General features: G+C 44.4%; 1 protein-coding gene across 1 annotated transcript in view; it reads left to right on the top strand.

Moving 5' to 3' along the window:
- Positions 1-260: 260 nt before the first annotated feature.
- Positions 261-16,854, top strand: part of LAMA3 (laminin subunit alpha 3) — a gene marked incomplete at its 5' end in the record, with an annotated part of 119,417 nt that continues 102,823 nt past the window's right edge. Inside the window, 2 exons of the mRNA XM_084260250.1 lie at positions 261-518; positions 7,486-7,638. Coding sequence (XP_084116376.1) covers positions 261-518; positions 7,486-7,638 — 411 coding nt within the window. The remainder of the gene's footprint in view (positions 519-7,485; positions 7,639-16,854) is intronic.

Raw genomic sequence — 16,854 nt, 5'->3', positions numbered from 1 at the left:
CTTCCCCTGGTCCCGCGGCCCCGTCCCGCACACCCGCACGCCGTGTGAGACGCGGCCAGCTCCGCCCGGCACTTCGCCTCGCCCCGCCCCGCTCCGCCCCAGCAGGCGCTCGGCAGGCAGAGGAGGTGCGGGCAGGGAGGTGCGGGCAGACTGCGGGCAGCCCCCTGCCTTCTCCCGCCGCCTCCCAGCCCGGCCTGCCCGCCCGCCCACCGTAGCTATAGGGCCGCCCTGGGGGCGGCGAGGGCAGAGCCCGGCGCAGGATGGCCGTGGCGCCGGGCTCCTGGATCTTCTGGGCGCTTCTCCCGCCGCTCCTCACCCTCTGCCCCGCGCAGACGGAGCCCCCCGGCTCCGGCGGGATGGGACTCAGCCTCTACCCGCCGTACTTCAACCTGGCCGCGGCCGCCAGCATCCGGGCGACGGCCACCTGCGGGGAGGCGGCGGGCGGCGGCGGGCGGCCGGAGCTCTACTGCAAGCTAGTGGGGGGACCGGCCGCCGCCCCCCTGGGGCACGCCATCCAGGTAACCGGGCAGGCGAGGGGTCGCGGCGTCAGGGCCCTCTTCTCCTCGCACCCCGTGCCAGGCAGCCTTCCCAGGCAACGGGCTGGCGGGGACGGGAGAAGGTCGCTTTCGGGTCGCCCCGGCCCCTCTGTGGGTGCGGGTGTTGCCCTGGGACCCGTGGTTTCATTTCCTCCAGCGCTTTCTCCTGGCTATGCGTGTGCCCCGGGCGGAGGAGGGGAGCGGGGGGCAGCGGGACACCACGCAGGGCAGCGCTGGGAGGGGTGGAAGTGAGCGGCAGCGCCACTGCCCGCAGGTGGCCCGGCAATCTCCGCCTCCGCTGCGGAGAGCGGCTGTCGCCCCTTCTCCGGCCCCGGTGCCCACGGTGCGGCGGCCGATCCCGGGGATGCTTGAGCCGCTCGTCCCCCCGGCGGACCGGAGGTGCCTTAGGGAGTACCCGAGCGGTGGTTGGTCCGTGGAGAGCGGTGTGGTGCTTCTGGGAGCGAAGCAGTGAGCTGAGGGGGGAATGGATGGGGACGTACTGCACGGGTAACCTCTCACTGGAGGGCGGGCATCTTTCTGGGGGCAGCGGGAAGAGAGGTCCGGGTTTAGTCAGGTGGCTCCGTGGTATTTTGTAAGCACTGAATGTGATGCTCGTCGTCTGTGCCATGCCTTGCTTGTGGGAGGAAGCCAGAGCGTCCGTGGAACTCTGGCAGGGAGCGTAAGCACACAGGGCAGTGAGGGTGATAATGTTCCCTCCTATCATAGTATGAAACAATTGCATGCGTTTTGTGCCAGTCACAAGAAAGACAACAATAAGCAGCAAAACTCCTGGCAAATGGTTGATGGAAATACATATTTCCTTTGGTATGAACATGTCTGTTCGTACATTTCCTTTGTATGGACATGTTGGTTAGAGTGTGAGGAAGAAGAAACAAATGCACCGAACTCTGTGATGCACTGCAATGGGTGTTCAGCATCAGTTTGATCCTAAAGCTCCAGACCTCCTAAAGCTCCAGACCTCCCAAAGCTGTTCTATTCGTATTCCCTTGGTGGGAGGAGAGCCAGAATGAAACTGCAATTTGGAAGGGATTTCAAAAGCTTTAAGGTCCAGTTTCTGACTCCAGGCAATACAAGAAAGAATGCAAGTAAATTTTAGCATCTTGGAAGAAGGGTTAGCATTTCAAAATCTTTTGAGATGTTTGCATAGTGAAATAATATCTGGTTTCAGAAGAGGTTACAATGCATAGGAATTCTTCTCTTTTTTAAATGTGGACAGATGCTCAAGACAGAGGGGGAGGACTAATAAGGTGCAGCATATATACTCCTTGTCATGTGCCAGAAGGGAGCATGCACATCACACATCCTGCCTTCACAGTTCATTAGGCAGCCACAGCCAGCAGTGGGCTTTGCCCTGAACTTCTCTCCCTGCCATGCCATGCCTCACATGAAAGCTCAGTTTGCATTGCATCTGTGTAGTGCTCTCCGTCATAAAAAGCTCAAAGTGCTTTGGAGATGCTTACAGGCTGAGTAATACACAGTTTTACTAATAGGAAAACTGGGTCACAGGTATTACGTTCTTAAACTAAAGTTACAAAGAAAGGTTGCAATGTGAGGAAACTGGTTCTCTGTTTCTAACCCATGTCTGGAGTTTATGCATCCATCCTTTCGTACTGAATGCAACACCCATGTTTAAAATTGCTTGAAACAACCACACTACTGGGTGAATGGCAAGCCTGATTGTCTCTGCCACATTGTCAGCAACGTGCTTTAGCTGCTGCTGTGGTGAAGTCTCATGCTAACATGCCATGGAATATCAGAAGTGACTAAAATCAGGAAATGAAACGCCAGGTAAACACATCATAGCTCAGCCCCAGCTGACAGCTGAGCACCGCAGCCATGCTCTTGCTTTCCCCCCCTTAGTGGGGAAAACGGGAAGACAAGGGCAAGCCTCATGGGTTGGGATGAAGATAGCTTCCTGGAACAGAAAAGAGAGGGAGAAATAACAGTAACAGGAATTATAGCAAGATACACAGAACTGATGATCACAATGCAGTTTCTCACAACTCAGACCGTACAGCTCAGAGCTGTCCTGAAACTGGACCGTCCCCAAAACTGTGCATCCTCCCCACCAGCCCACCTTTATGCTGACCGTGATGTTATGCTATGGAATATCTCTTTGGCCAGTTTGGGTCACCTGTCCTGGCTGTGGCCCCTCACAGTTTCCTGGGTGCCCCCTGCCTTCCCGTTAGCAGGGCAGCATGAGAAGCTGAAAAGTCCCTGACTGCCTGGCAACATCTAAAAACATCCATGTGTCATCAGCACTGCTCCCATCTTGACTCCCAAACCCAGCACTGCACCAGCTGCTAGAAAGGAAATTAACCCTGTCCTGGCTGAAACCAGGACACACATCAAGCAAGTGGACCAAAGCCTGTAGTGTGACGCATTGCCGTCGATGGTCTTTTGTAGCTGTTCCCTTTATGTACTAACACCCAACTGGCTGTATATAGGAAGAGCCTTGAAAGGGAGTTCCTCTTGTCAAATATTTTCCTTACAAGCCCTAGACTACAGAGTAGTTATTGTTCATGCCCGATTCAAGTTCCCAGAAGGTCTACTGATAACTCAGCTCTGGCACAAGGGAGCATTTTGTGCCTCTTGCAGCGTTTGGGTAAACGGGGACACAGCAGTGTCTCTCCCTCTGGTTGTAACAAACCCCCATTGAAATGTATAACATAAATACTTCTGTGGTTTACCAGGACTTGTTGTGGTTCAAGAAGGGTTGGAAAGTGTTTCAAAAGGCCAGGGAAATCCAGCCATGGAAAACTTGGTAACAGCACAATGTAGGTATTATCAAGCCATTCCACCTCACAAGTTCAGAGGCGCCGGGAATAAGAGAATTGCTTGTTTTGTGGAAAATGGAGAGAAGTGCATTAAACTCCTACAGAAGCAGAGCTTGCATAGGAGGATTTTTAATCAGCAAAAGTATCCACATGTTGTTTCTTAAGAGTCTGAGGGAAGGTTATGTGGCTCTTATGTAATAGGTACACCAGCCGCTGTGTCAGGCGACGGCCAAGTTAAAGCAGGTCCATAGACTAGAGTCACTCCCTTTTGGGGTCTCTACGGAGCTGCTGGTGTATGAATAGTGAAATAGGAAAGAAGGTGTGAAGGATGATCCTTTGTGATGAAGGGAGCAAGAAGCTCTTCTGCCTATGCTATCCCAAGCCCTGAAAATAAGGCAAAGGGAAGAAGAGTAGCCCCAAGCTTCATTTCTGCTGCTTTTCCATCGTCCTCTCTTGTTTAGCTTGCCATTTGGTGATGTGTCTCCTAATGAAGCCTGTGGTACCCAGCAAATCCAGAAAGAGCATTTGGAGGTCATTTAAAGCCCTTTTGCAAGGTGATTGGTGGGGTGGACAGTCCCATTGTGGGAAGCTCAGCCAAGGCTTGTAAGGCAGTGCTGGCCATACACTGTGGAAAGCAGCATGTTTCCCTTATTTGGCCCATTGGCAAGCAAGACAATGACTTAATAAGAACAGTGTTGAGTGAAGAGATGCACTGCAGTATAAAATATTTCAGCAGCTGATAGATAAATGGCATACCTGGTTTTGTCTGCCAACCCATTCGCTGTGGTGTGCGGGTGTGAATTAAAATTTACCTGCATACCTGTCCTGCCCTGCCAGTGGGTGCAGAACTGCTAGGTATTAAATAGTGAACAAATCCTTCATTGTTGTCGCTTTCTATAGCTCACAGGTGAGACTTTTTCATCTGTGGGTCCACACCGGTGTATTTCAGCCAACTCCTTCACTCCTGAGTACTGTGTCCAGTTCTGGGCTCCTCACCATAAGAAGGACATTGAGGTCCTTGAGCAAGTCCAGAGAAGGGCAACCAGGCTGATGAAGGGGCTGGAGGGCATAATCCTATGAGGAGCAGCTGAGGGATCTGGGGATGTGTAGCCTGGAGAAAAGAAGGCTGAGGGGAGAGCTTCTCACTCTCAACAACTCCCTGAAAGGAGGTTGTAGAGAGGTGGGTGATGGTCTCTTCAGCCAGGTGACAGGAGATAGGGCAAGGGGAAATGGCATGAAGCTGTGTCAGGGCAGGTTCAGATTAGATTTTAGGAAAAAAAAATTTACTGAAGGAGTTGTCAGGGCCTGGAACAGGCTGCCCAGGGAGGGGGTTGAGCCACCTTCCCTGGATGTGTTTGAAAAAAGGGTAGATGAGGTACTTAGGGATATGGTTTAGCATAGGATGGGATCAGTTGGACTCAATGATCTTAATGGTCTTTTCTACCCTAGTGATTCTGTGATTCCAGATTTCTCCTTCACTCAGGAGAACCAGGGGCAAGGAGGGTGTCAAGGTCACCGGCAAATGCACAACTGCCTACCCAATGCATTGCTGCCAAAACCAAAGTCCCGAGGTCCTGTCTCCTGGAAAGGAGGCATAGCTTGTCACTGATAGATTGAGTGAGGCTTGCCTGAGATACTGCCACTGGCAAGCAGGGAAGGGCCGCTCCGTCCAACAATTTCTTTCCTTTTTTTTCTTTTTTTTCTTTTTTTTTTTTCTTTTGTTCTGCTGCCTTGTTGGCAGGGCTGCTGGAATGCGCTTTAAATAACTGAAACTCCAGCTGTTGCAATGAAATTCTTTGAATTGTGTGCCCAAAAAGAAGAAAAAAAAAAAAGAAAAAGAAAAGGTGGTATCTTGGGTTCAGATCAAGTGCTGTGGTAACACTGAAATCACACAGGTGTGTGTCAATGTAACGCTGGCATTCAGTTCTCCTCACTGTTATCTCTTCACTCAGCCCTTCTTCGAGGCTGTTTTGCCCATCAGAGCTGAAAGTGCCATAGCAACAACTGGTTCCTGAGTATTTCCAGCCTGAATCGGTGTGAAGGGGAATTTAGATCTAAAGACCCTATCTCATGCATGTTGTAAACCTCTTTAAGGAAGCTTGTGCTGTTGTAGTATGTATGTCAGAACTCCAGGTGTGCATTTGCCAGGAAAATCCCAGCTGGGAAGATGCTGTGAGGTGGCAGTAACTGCAGTTGTTGGCGCGTAGACTGATTTCTCAGTGCATTGATTTTTGCAGAGGGTGACAGGATGTTCTTTGTCGTTACTGCAGAAACCAGCAGTGTTGCCCGTAGCTCGCACAGGCTGGTGTGGTGTCTGCTGCAGCAAGCCGTGTCTGAACCCAGCGGTGTCCTGGTGTACTGTAGCTTGTTCCAAAATCAGCCAAACCACCTCCTCTGACAGAGCTGGAGGAGGATCGTGTTGGAACATGATCCCCAGACATAGTTAACCACCCTATGCACGTGGGGGTTTAGTAGGTCTCTCAAAAAAGCTTTGAATTCGCAAGAGTTAATCCTCAGCCAGGTTGACACCCGCAGCGCTGAATCAGAACAGCTCATGGTAGCCATGTCTTCTGGAAACATCATATTCCAGGTTTCCAGAAGAGCAGGATGAGGGTGGAACCATTGCTAGATGCAGATGAGATGCAGGTGCTGAAATTATAACTGCTGATGCAGAAATATTCAGTGAGGATCTATGTTTTGTATTTGAATGAGACAAGATGGTGTATTTGTATCACATGACAACGGTGAAGGAGTTTCCAATCCATTAGTAACTATGGCAGATATTAAACAAATTCTATTGGAGATAAACATCTTAAATTCACCAAGCTCGCAAGACTGCACCCCACAAGAATGTGAGAGCCCAGTGTTATTCCTCTATGACAAGTGGACAAGTATGATTGCTCCAGTTGCTTTACACTGTGGGTAGTCTGACAGCAACGACAAACAAAAAATTCTTAGGAATACACTTCATGCCAGGCAGCATGGGTAGTGGAAACAACAAAAGATGTGTCACATCTTTGTGGTGAAAATATGCTTAGTTGATAAAGGGAATAACGCAAATATTATCTTATTTTAAGACATGAGCTCAGCACAGTGTGGAGACCTCACCGGCTGTGATTAGGCAACAGTCCAGCTGAAGTAACCATTAAGAGGGTGCTGCCATTCAATGAAAATGAAATTTTTCTACCAGGAGTTCTACAAAGATCTGTGCCTGGCACGGTTTAGCATTTTTGTTTGCACTCAGTGGCTGAAGTAAGCGAATGGCAAATGAAGAAAGATCCCTTGATAACTAATTAGAGTAAAATGCAGTTTCTTGAAGATAAAAATACTGCCTGCAGGGCAAGTCAAGATGCCAAATTATAAGACAATTAAGGTTGCTGAAGTTTGTACTCTTCTGTACAGTAATGATGAATAAAGAGCTTTAAACACTATCAAAGAGAGGTTTTCTGGGCATCTCTGGAGTGTGGCTTTAGCTCTGGACTGGAAATTGGGTGGTGACTTCTGCAAATGAGGATACAATGGGATTCTTTAAATGGAAATGTAAAGGGTGCAGTCTTTAGGACCTGCTGCATTTTCCACAAGGGCATACTGTTCAGAAGTCTCCGATTCAGCGTGCGATGTAACGGCATAAGAAAAATGAAAGCAGTATTCTGAAGTTGTAACACCAAGCTTAGAGGCAACTAACACATAGTGTATTTTGTAGGGGTCTGCTCATACCAGGCCATGTACGGATCTGGATATTTCTTTTAGGAGAACCGAGGGTGCACTGGGATGTGTTGGTATTATTCCAGTTTTAAGAATCTTTGTTTTATTGATTTCCTTCAGACACTCCTGCAGATGTAATATAGATCATTATACCAGAGCATTGGTAAATTTGTTAATGAAGACTTCATGTAGATTACTTAAAGAGCTTTCTGAAATTTGAGTTTGTAACACAAAATGTAGTGTGTTTCAGGGTATAAGTGTGTCCTTTTATCACCACGGGAATCGTTGATGTATTCAAAATTACACTATGTAAAGAGAGAAACACAATCTAACCCATTATTGGTCAACATTTGTCACTCTAGCTCAGACTCTCAGCTAACCACAGCGTGTGCCTGCAGTGTGTGAGATTTCAACTGAGACCTTTCTTACAACTGCTTGTGTTTCAGGGGCAGTTCTGTGATTACTGCAATGCTGCTGATCCCAGTAAAGCTCACCCAGTAACCAATGCGATTGATGGCACGGAGCGCTGGTGGCAAAGTCCTCCTCTTTCCATGGGCCTGAAGTACAATGAAGTCAATGTCACTTTAGATCTGGGACAGGTGAGTGAATAAGCTCTCAGGTGAGGTCTGATCATTTCTGGCATTTATATACAAGCTTTGCAGTTGGGAGGGGTGTTTGAACTGGTGACTTCAACTTCCAACACTACACCCTTTTTTTTCTGATTTATTTTTTACCAAGTTACCTTTATTAAAGTGTTTATCTTCCTTGGGAATTTTGATTATGTGGGTTCATGCCACCAGAAACACACAGATACAATCACATTATGCTTTCTCACACAGACCTTGTAATTTGTTACTCTGAGGTTGCAGGAGGGTTGCTCAATTAAAACTGGGGCTCTACCTTCCATTTCATATTCTACTTTTCCATGGGCCCACAGAGAGAGAGACGCTTCACGATCTCCTGCCATTCACACATCTTAAGGATAAATTTTGGAGTCTGCTTTTGCCTCAGGGGTCCTTCTGGTTTCTCTGTCATCCAGCAAGATCTTCAAGCCAGACAGTTTCTTAGAACAGAAAATTAATGATGACATGATCTAAAAGTGAAGGGACAGCAAAACTGGTGTAATATGAATTAGTAATATGACAATAACATGAACACCTGGGCAGGTGATAGACAAGTAGCTAACAGTAAAGCCTCTGTATCTGTGTTTTAAGTCATAGGGACGGATTCTCAGCTGCCATAATTGGGCACTGATCCAGTGAAATTATTTAGGCTCTGCAAGTTCACACCAGCTGAAAATACATGGCTGTAAATGTATGTTGGGGGCTGCATAATGTGCATATGCATATATATATATTGGACAGAAGTATCTGTATATTGACTGATTATATAGGACAGGGTTTTTTTATTAGGCTTTCAAGTTAGCAGACAGCGAGTGGGGAAATAACTAGGGAATAAAGGTTGTCTGTGAGACTTCGCTGCCATTTTCTTAGGGATCCATTTTTATCTCTTCTATTATGTGGGGGTTTACTGCTCATGTCCTTCACATGGTGGTTCCCATTTTGAGGATAACTTAATCCAGTGTTTTTGGATACAGTATGCTGGCAGTGCAGAAATGCTGGACAACTTAAGGTAGAGAGTATCAGTAGTTAAACTAAATGACTGTGATTGTTGAGTTTGTGTTTCTATTGATTAAATTAATAACATGCCTGTTTTCTTGGTTGTTTTCCTTCACTGTACCATGAAAGAAGGGTTCACTATATAGAAGCTGATGGAGTTTTAGGTGACAGCATCCACATTAGCCTAGCACACTGCGATTGGACCTACCTCTGAGTTGCATTGCTTTTTCTGGTACGCTGCAGAGTTGAGGAGCATTATATCCTCCAACGTCTTGTGCTCCTGTGAAGTGAGTTGCTCAGCCGTTCTTTCCCAGCAAACCGTAGGGAAGCGTGTCTTTCAGGGTAGGCATACAGAGTAGGGACACAATGCAGAGCAGGACGCTGTAAATAGGCATGGGAAAGCAGCAAAGCAGCCCTTTCCTTCTGAGCTTCTTCCATCCATTCTGGTCTCTGGAAGACGCAGGATTAGGTTGCAGGCTGTAATTTGGTGACAGATATGCTGGGCTACACCACACAACAACACTTGTGCATCATCATCAGCCACTTCTGTAGCACAGTGCTTCATCCAAAGCTGGTGTTCCCACTGTGTACTTGTTAGATTCTTTGAAAGACCTACTGTCAGACACTGATCTTTTATGTGTTGAGTAAACTGAGAAACCTCCTTCCTTCAGAGGAGGGATGTGGACTGTATGCCCTCTTCTCATAGGACCCCTTGGAGACCAACTGCTATGTTCTAAAATTCTTGTAGTTACTACAGGATTTCTAAGCAGGAGGCCACGTGTTTTGGCTTTATTCAGGTACCACTTGGAAAGGTGTCTCTGAAGTCTCTTACTTGGAGACAAGGAAAACCCAACACAAAGGTCAAAATTATTTCAGGTCTTGTGCTCAGGAAGGGATAATTTTAGTTGGTGGATGGATAAAGATTTAGTAGGATTCAGTGATTCCTTTTTTAATTTTTTTTCCACTTCACAGACATTATCTCGTATCTGCATTCCGGCAGTTAAACCTTAATCTTGGGATGTGTTTGAACTTGACATTCACTTTTGACATGTTCCCTAGTATTCTCACACCCCAAATTTGTACAGTAATGCACAATACTACTAATGAAGAAGAAAATTAAATAACTTAGAATCATAGAATCATAGAATGGCATGGGTTGGAAGGGACCCCAAGGATCATAGAGCTCCAACCCCCCTGCCACAGTCAGGGCCACCAACCTCCAGGCCTGCATCTACACAAGGTTGCCCTGGGCCCCATCCAACGTGGCCTTGAACACTTCCAGGGATGGGGTGTCCACCACCTCTCTGGGCAGCCTGTTCCAGCACCTCACCACTCTCTCTGTAAAAACCTTCCCCCTGATATCTAATCTAACCCTTCCCTCCTTTAGCTTTAATCCATTCCCCCTTGTCCTGCCATTGTCTGCCCTTTTAAAAAGTTGATTCCCCTCCTGTTTGTGTGTTCCCTTCAGGTACTGGAAGGCTGCAATTATGTCCCCCCGCAGCCTTCTCTTCTCTAGGCTGAACAAGCCCAGCTCTCTCAGCCTCTCCTCATAGGGGAGGTGCTCCAGCCCTCTAATCATCTTCATGTTCCTCCTCTGAACCCTCTCCAACAGTTCCACATCTTTCTTATACTGGGGGCCCCAGACCTGGACACAGTACTCCAGATGGGGCCTCACGAGGGCAGAGTAGACAGAGCAATTCTACTCAAGCAAACAGGCAAACACTGAGACCCCAATTCACTCTATTTCAGGGTCCTAAAAACTAAGAGCTTGGCGTGTGTTGGTTACACAGACTATCTCAGTAGTTGAAAGAGACAATTTTTGGAGTATAGTTCCACCTCAAGCGAGCTGAACTGAAGGTTTTGGGTTTTGGGGTAAAATAAATGTGTGCCTAAGTACCTTGCAGAACCACAGGCTGTGATGCTAAAAAGGTAGCAGGGATGTAGTTTTTCTTAATGAGTAGATGTCCCATTTTTTACTTTGACACAAGTCACTGTATTCTGCAAACAAAATATGTAAATGTTTGTGTTCAGAACATAACAAAGAGGAGGTTACATATGCGTGCAGGGAAGCAATGACTTGAGCTGCAAGTTGGTCATCAAATATTCACAATTAGAGGAAGCAGAACTTGGTGCAATGTCAGAAGCTTTTCGTTTGCCGTGTTCCTGCCATTATGTCTTTTAAGACTGAGAGCAGAGTCCCAATGGAGCCTTTTGCCATCTTCTGATGACAATATTTAATTGAATAGTTGCACCATGATGAAGGTTGAGCTCTCGCTACTCTGGAGTAAGACCAGAAAACCCGCCTGCTGCTGTTTGTGTTTCACAAGGGCTAGGGGTGATTTTGAAAGTCAAAATCCCTTCAGGATGTTAAATCTATAGAAAAATGCTCATTTTGCTGTACTTTGTAATATGAGAAAAAGCAAAAACCTTAAAGCAAACCCCCGCTTACCTTCCCTTACTGACTTTTTGTGCTATAGTTATATTTCTAATCCATCACAGTCCTTCTGAATCATAATTATGATGTTGATCCCCGAGGCAGTCTCTGCATCCTGTCAACCTACCTGCTAATACTGTGGCTATTCTTGACTTGTTTAAAAATACCTGGATCAGATGAAGTCTCATTTATTCCTTTAATTGGTCCTGATTTTTCCAACATACTTTTCAACATATTTTAAACTTCTGAATCCAGGACGTGTGACTGAAGTTCATTGCCCTTCCCCTGACTCTTCAGATTGCCTAATTTTAGCAGGTGTGCCCTCATCTTTCACTTTCTTAATGCTCAGCAAATATTACAGTAACATTCCTGCAGGTATTTTCCTGAACACTGTCTTCAGAAGTAGAAGATTCAGGATAACACAACAGCATAGGATGAAAAATAAATGCTAAGCTTCAAAAAGTGCAGTCCACAGCTTTTATTGTTGCTTTTAGTTATGTGTCGTTTATTTACTGTGCTTTTTGTGGCAATAATACAGTGCTGAGAGGCTCAGACTCGGTGGTCTTGTGCACTAATAAGTTGTGCTGGTTTTTTTTGGTCTAGTTATATTATTAGTCACTTTTGTAAATAAATGACATTCTGGAATATAATGTCCAAATTAGTAATTTGATTAGAGAGGGGAAGGAGACTCAACCATAAATTTAAGATAAGTGGCATGGCCTGTGGAAGACTTGGTGCTTATAAGGTTATCAGCCAATTAAACATTTTGTAAAAAAGCCTCAGTTTGGCAAATCTTCTCCGTTGCTTATATACAGTAGGTATTGCTTACAGGTTTTTTTTTTTTTATTTGATAGCAATCCTTTGTGTGCAGAGCTTTACAAACAATATTTGCTGTTGGGAGTATTAATCAGCTATTGCTAACCATTCTTATCTCTTAGCTACAAAAGATTGACATAATTTCTGAAGTTACAGTAATTTTAACTGTAGTTCTGTAAAATAGAAAGTGTCCTGAAGGCTCTTCTTCTGTAGGGAGAAACTGTGAAGGTGGCAGGAGATCTATTGTAAGCTGCATTGAACTGGCCTTCCAAAAATAGTCATTGCTTTCATTGTTCTTTACTCTTGTAAACTTCATATTTCTGCTGACCCTGGAATTAGATCTAGCTCTGCAGTGGCATTGCATAACCTCTATAATAACACTGGGAAGTCCAAGAAATTGTGGCACAAGAACCACTGCATAAATCCGCAGTGAGACAAAGCCTTTCCCCTGGATCTCCTGCACAGCCTTGCCTCTGCCGCAGTGCTGACCCCCTGCTCTGCTGTTGTGGTTCACACTGGGGACAAAAAGGGGTTTTACACCTGGGGAAGGTACAATATTGCAATATTCCAAAACCAGGAACGCTAATATCACACAGAGTCTTGCGTTACTTCGTAGGAAAGAACTCCAGTTCCGAGTATTTCAGTTTGTGCAGGAAGCTGATTTGGGATCATGCCACAAAACACTGTGCTTTGAAGTTAGTTGATTTTGGCACATACTGCAATAAGGTAAATGTACTTGTGAACTCTAGAATAACACAACTTCAGCTGATCAAGTAACAGACATCCAATAAAAGTTTCTAAAAGTTATATCAGGTGATGGAAGCTCCATTTATTCCTCAGTCATGCTACAAGCAACTCACTCTGAGCTGAGCTGCCAGCCCTGATCAGGGAAATACCCTTTCTTACTTTTATATTATCATTTAAGACATACTCCAATACTGTATTTTCTCAAAGCTTTCATTAAAGACTTTTTGAATTGCTCAGTGTTTACATTAATAGATCTGTGTTTTGGTATTAATTTGGTATTAGTCTCAAAATGCAGAGAAAAAAATCTTTCAAGTCTTGCTCTGCTTAGCTTTTTTGACACTATCTTCTTCCAGTTCTTCTTCAGCATCCCTTTAAGAAGGTCTTTGTTCCTACTCTGATCTTGCTTCCCTCAGTGTCTGTACTTCTGCCTCTCCAACTTCTCTTCTTATGCCCATTCCTACACATTACTTTCATTTTGTGGTATTTTGTCCTAAATACCTCACTTTCAACTCAATATAGTAAAAGCAGAACCTCTACTGATAGCCTCCAACCCTCCACACTTCCCTGTGTTTCCTTCTAGCACTGACAGTATTACTGTGTTCTTTTTATTTTGGACTGCAGCCTTCATAGGAGGATGTTTATCTCTTGGACAAACGAACTCTAGATCGTACAAATCCTTTTCCATATGAATAGCTTCAGTGTTCTGTGAAGAAATAGACCACATGTAAGAAATCATTATGAACATTGAGTTGGTCTTTGTCCAAATCCCACTGGAAAAGTGGCTGCATGAGAAATTTCAGGGTAATAACTGACAACCATTGATATATTTGCCTGCAGCCTTGGCAAAATGACCAGGGACTGACTGAAAATGTACAATGGCCTACCCTTTTGCTTCTGGAAGCACTCCTTCTGTCCAGAATACTGCTTGTGAAGTATGGAGAGCTGCTCATCAGTTGTGACAGGAAAAAAAAAACCAACTTAAAAAAAAAAAACCCTTAACGTGCCAACAAGGTATAGCTAAATGAAAAAGTCATACAAATACACCATGTACAGCACTAACTGAATGATGTTAAAAGTCCTGAGCTGATTCCTAGCTTCTGCATCCCTGAAACTGGCATGGAAGGGATGTCTTTGGCATACAGCGTGTGCAGTGGGAGCCTTTCCTGTGACTGCTTGTGCACTGTGAGCATTGCTGTGTATAAGTGTACTCAGTGAAACTGGATGGAGTGCCTTCAGGGGATCTACTGCCTCTCAGATACTGCCCACATGGGATTTTTTTCTGCGTGTCTGCTATAGCTACTTGTCCATATAGCCAGAAGAGTAGTTGGCAGCTCCCAGAAAGGCTGGGTTAGCTCTCCTTAGTTTCAATTTTTTATAGAACAGTTTCATCTGCAAAACACATTGTTGGGAATGTAATAATCCAGACAGTCAGTATTTGGCAGTCTCTGGATCTGCAAGGCTGCCTCAAGTTCTATTGAGAGTCTGCTGAAGAAAGAGGGTGCTGACCTCTTTGCAACCTCAAGAAATCAGAGCCTTTAATTTTAACCATAGTACATCTAAGTAGATTGTTACTTTTGTGGCTTGTTTTTTGAGAAAAATCAATGCTCAAGACCTTAAGGCTTTGTTATGTTAAGAAACTAATGCATGTGCACACAACAACCTTGTGCAACCCGAGGCACTAAGGTACCTTCAGGAGCAGTTCACGCTTCCCTGAATCCCTCTCCTGCATAAACCCACATCCATGCACTTTAGTTTATGTACTGAGCAGTCATCAGATTTCTGCCTCTTTCTCACTTTTTTAATTAACATATCCAGCAAGTAGAGAAAGTTTGCTTGTCTACTAACATGGGCTATCTTTTGTTGAGGTCCTTCAGTACAGGGACCTTGCTGTCTTCCGAGTAATATGCAATTCCAACTGCGGTGTAATTATTCAAGGTAATGTCAGAAGCCTAGTGTAGAACAGTCATATGTTGATGGAAGTTTTGGTGGTGTTATCCATACTTCTACAATTCAGATTACATGAAGAAGGATCCTTGTGGTATCTTTTTTCAACCCATCTTGAGATCTATAGAATGCCTCAGATAGATGGTCTACCTGACTTCAGTTGTGTCCTTGTTATGACCATGCTCCAGGGCTTGTTATCCTTTGTCAACCTAAAGGGAAGATGATAACTGTGGTGCCTGCAGAGTTTCTTAAATGTGATTCCCAGAGGTGCTGTGACCATTGCTGATAGGCTGGGCCTTGGCCAACAACGACTCCGGCCTTGACCTGGCTGGTGTTCGCTCTGTCGGGCCTGCAGAGAGTTTCTGGCTGCGTCTCGCAGAAGCCACCCCTGCAGACCCCTCTTCTCCACCATAACCCAGCCAGGCAAAACGGCAACAGGTTGCTAGTGTATTTTAGAACTCAAACAAATCTTGGAAATTCCTCTATATAAAGAGCTCTTCAAACCTTTAAGGGAAAAACAGAGAAAAGCTTTTAATTATGGCAATTTTTAGAAGTCTCATGAGGACACAATGAGCCATATGAATTTTTCTTTCTGTTGAGTTAAAATAAACAGCATGCATGCCATTAGAGATCATTACTGTTATGTCATTAGCAGGATTGATTCTTTTAATTCAATCTTCAATTCACCTGTCAAGGCTTCTGTAGAAATATCTCCATCTGTATAATGTAATATTGGTAATTCCTAACAGTGAATTCTAATTTCTGTTCTCAGATGAGGAAGAGGCTTTACTCATTCTACTGGATGATTTAAAAAAACCCACAACTTTATCTGGGTTTTTGTGAGTTCCAGAACATTTCAAATCTGAACAAACTCGAGTGAGCAGGAAAAGGTCACATCGATATGGAATTGGTTCAATTCCAGCTGTTAACAATCAATCAGGTTTGACCCATGGTGCTAGATTGTAGCAGGATACAGTGTTAGAACACTGTATCCTTTACAGGAAGGCATCCTCTTTCAAGCAGGTATTTGCAGAGTGGATTGTTTCCATCACTGGAAACAAAATGTTGTTTCTACTTATAAACTTCATTCTTTATTCATATTAAAAAATGGTCAGAATTTTGATTAGACCCTATTTCAGATTTTTTTGTGTGTGTGATTTCCTAAAAAACTATTTTATATATATATGCACAAAAAACCCAGTTATTTTAAATTCTTGCTTAAATTTTAACACTTTTTGAAAAATTATTGTTCTTTAATGAAATAAATTTTGCTTAAAAGCAACCAAATAAACATTTATTTCAAAAATTAAGAAACTCACTTCCTTTTTTTCTCAAAACTGAATGACTGAAGGAAAACACTGCTTTATTATCCCCGTTTTTTTTAGGGTAGGTCTTATTTCTGTCAATGCAATGGGACAAAGATTTAAATTAGTGAAATGCCAGCTTAGAATATGTGATTCAAATTGGTTTTAATGGTTGCTTCTCTAGGTCTTACACCAGTAAGTTTACTCCTCTGTCTTTAGTTAGAATTTATTTGTAAGCAAAGTATTATTTTTCTTCTGTTGTTGCTTCATCAAATCTGGCGAGACAGCATTTGTCAACTTGGTTAGTATTTAACAGTGGAAATTTGGATTTTTAGGTGCATCTCTGATCCAGGTCAAAACCAAATCATTGGCACCCATGTGGAGTCAGAAGCAGGACAGATGATAGGGTTGATGACTAAGCTGAGGTGATAGATCGTCGTTAGCAAACGCTAACTAAATTTTTATGAAGACCTATCGATTTTCCTTTTCTCAATGTGACTGTGCAATTCTGAACGGTATTTCAAACTGTGAGATGTAAGGTCAGCTGCATGTGGATTGATGGCTTTCATATGCAACAGTAGTTGATATTTGGCATATATTTTTTTCTTCCCTTTTGTGGTTTGGATGGAAATACGCAAAGCATGGTGCTGGGACACAGTTCTTTAAGCACTGACAGGCTTGGAAGAAGAGAGTGTTGCATGGTTCCTGGTACAATATGCATATTGGGCAGTAATTCAACTTCACACTTGTTGAGTAGTCACAGGCTTAAGCACATTCCACAGCTGCATAGCAGATGTGGCATACAGGTGTTTGATGGGTGCTCAGTGCTGAGTCAGCTGTTTTACTATTGTGTGCCAAGTTACCAAAGTTACCAAAAATTACGTTGTGGTAACTTTATCCTTTAGATGCTTATGAAAGTTTGTAGTCCAGGGTGACACTGATACATAAGTG

This window comes from Gallinula chloropus (genome assembly GCF_964237585.1).
Source record: "Gallinula chloropus genome assembly, chromosome: 2".
Lineage (NCBI taxonomy): Eukaryota > Metazoa > Chordata > Aves > Gruiformes > Rallidae > Gallinula > Gallinula chloropus.
This window is presented reverse-complemented; position numbering and strand designations above follow the sequence as displayed.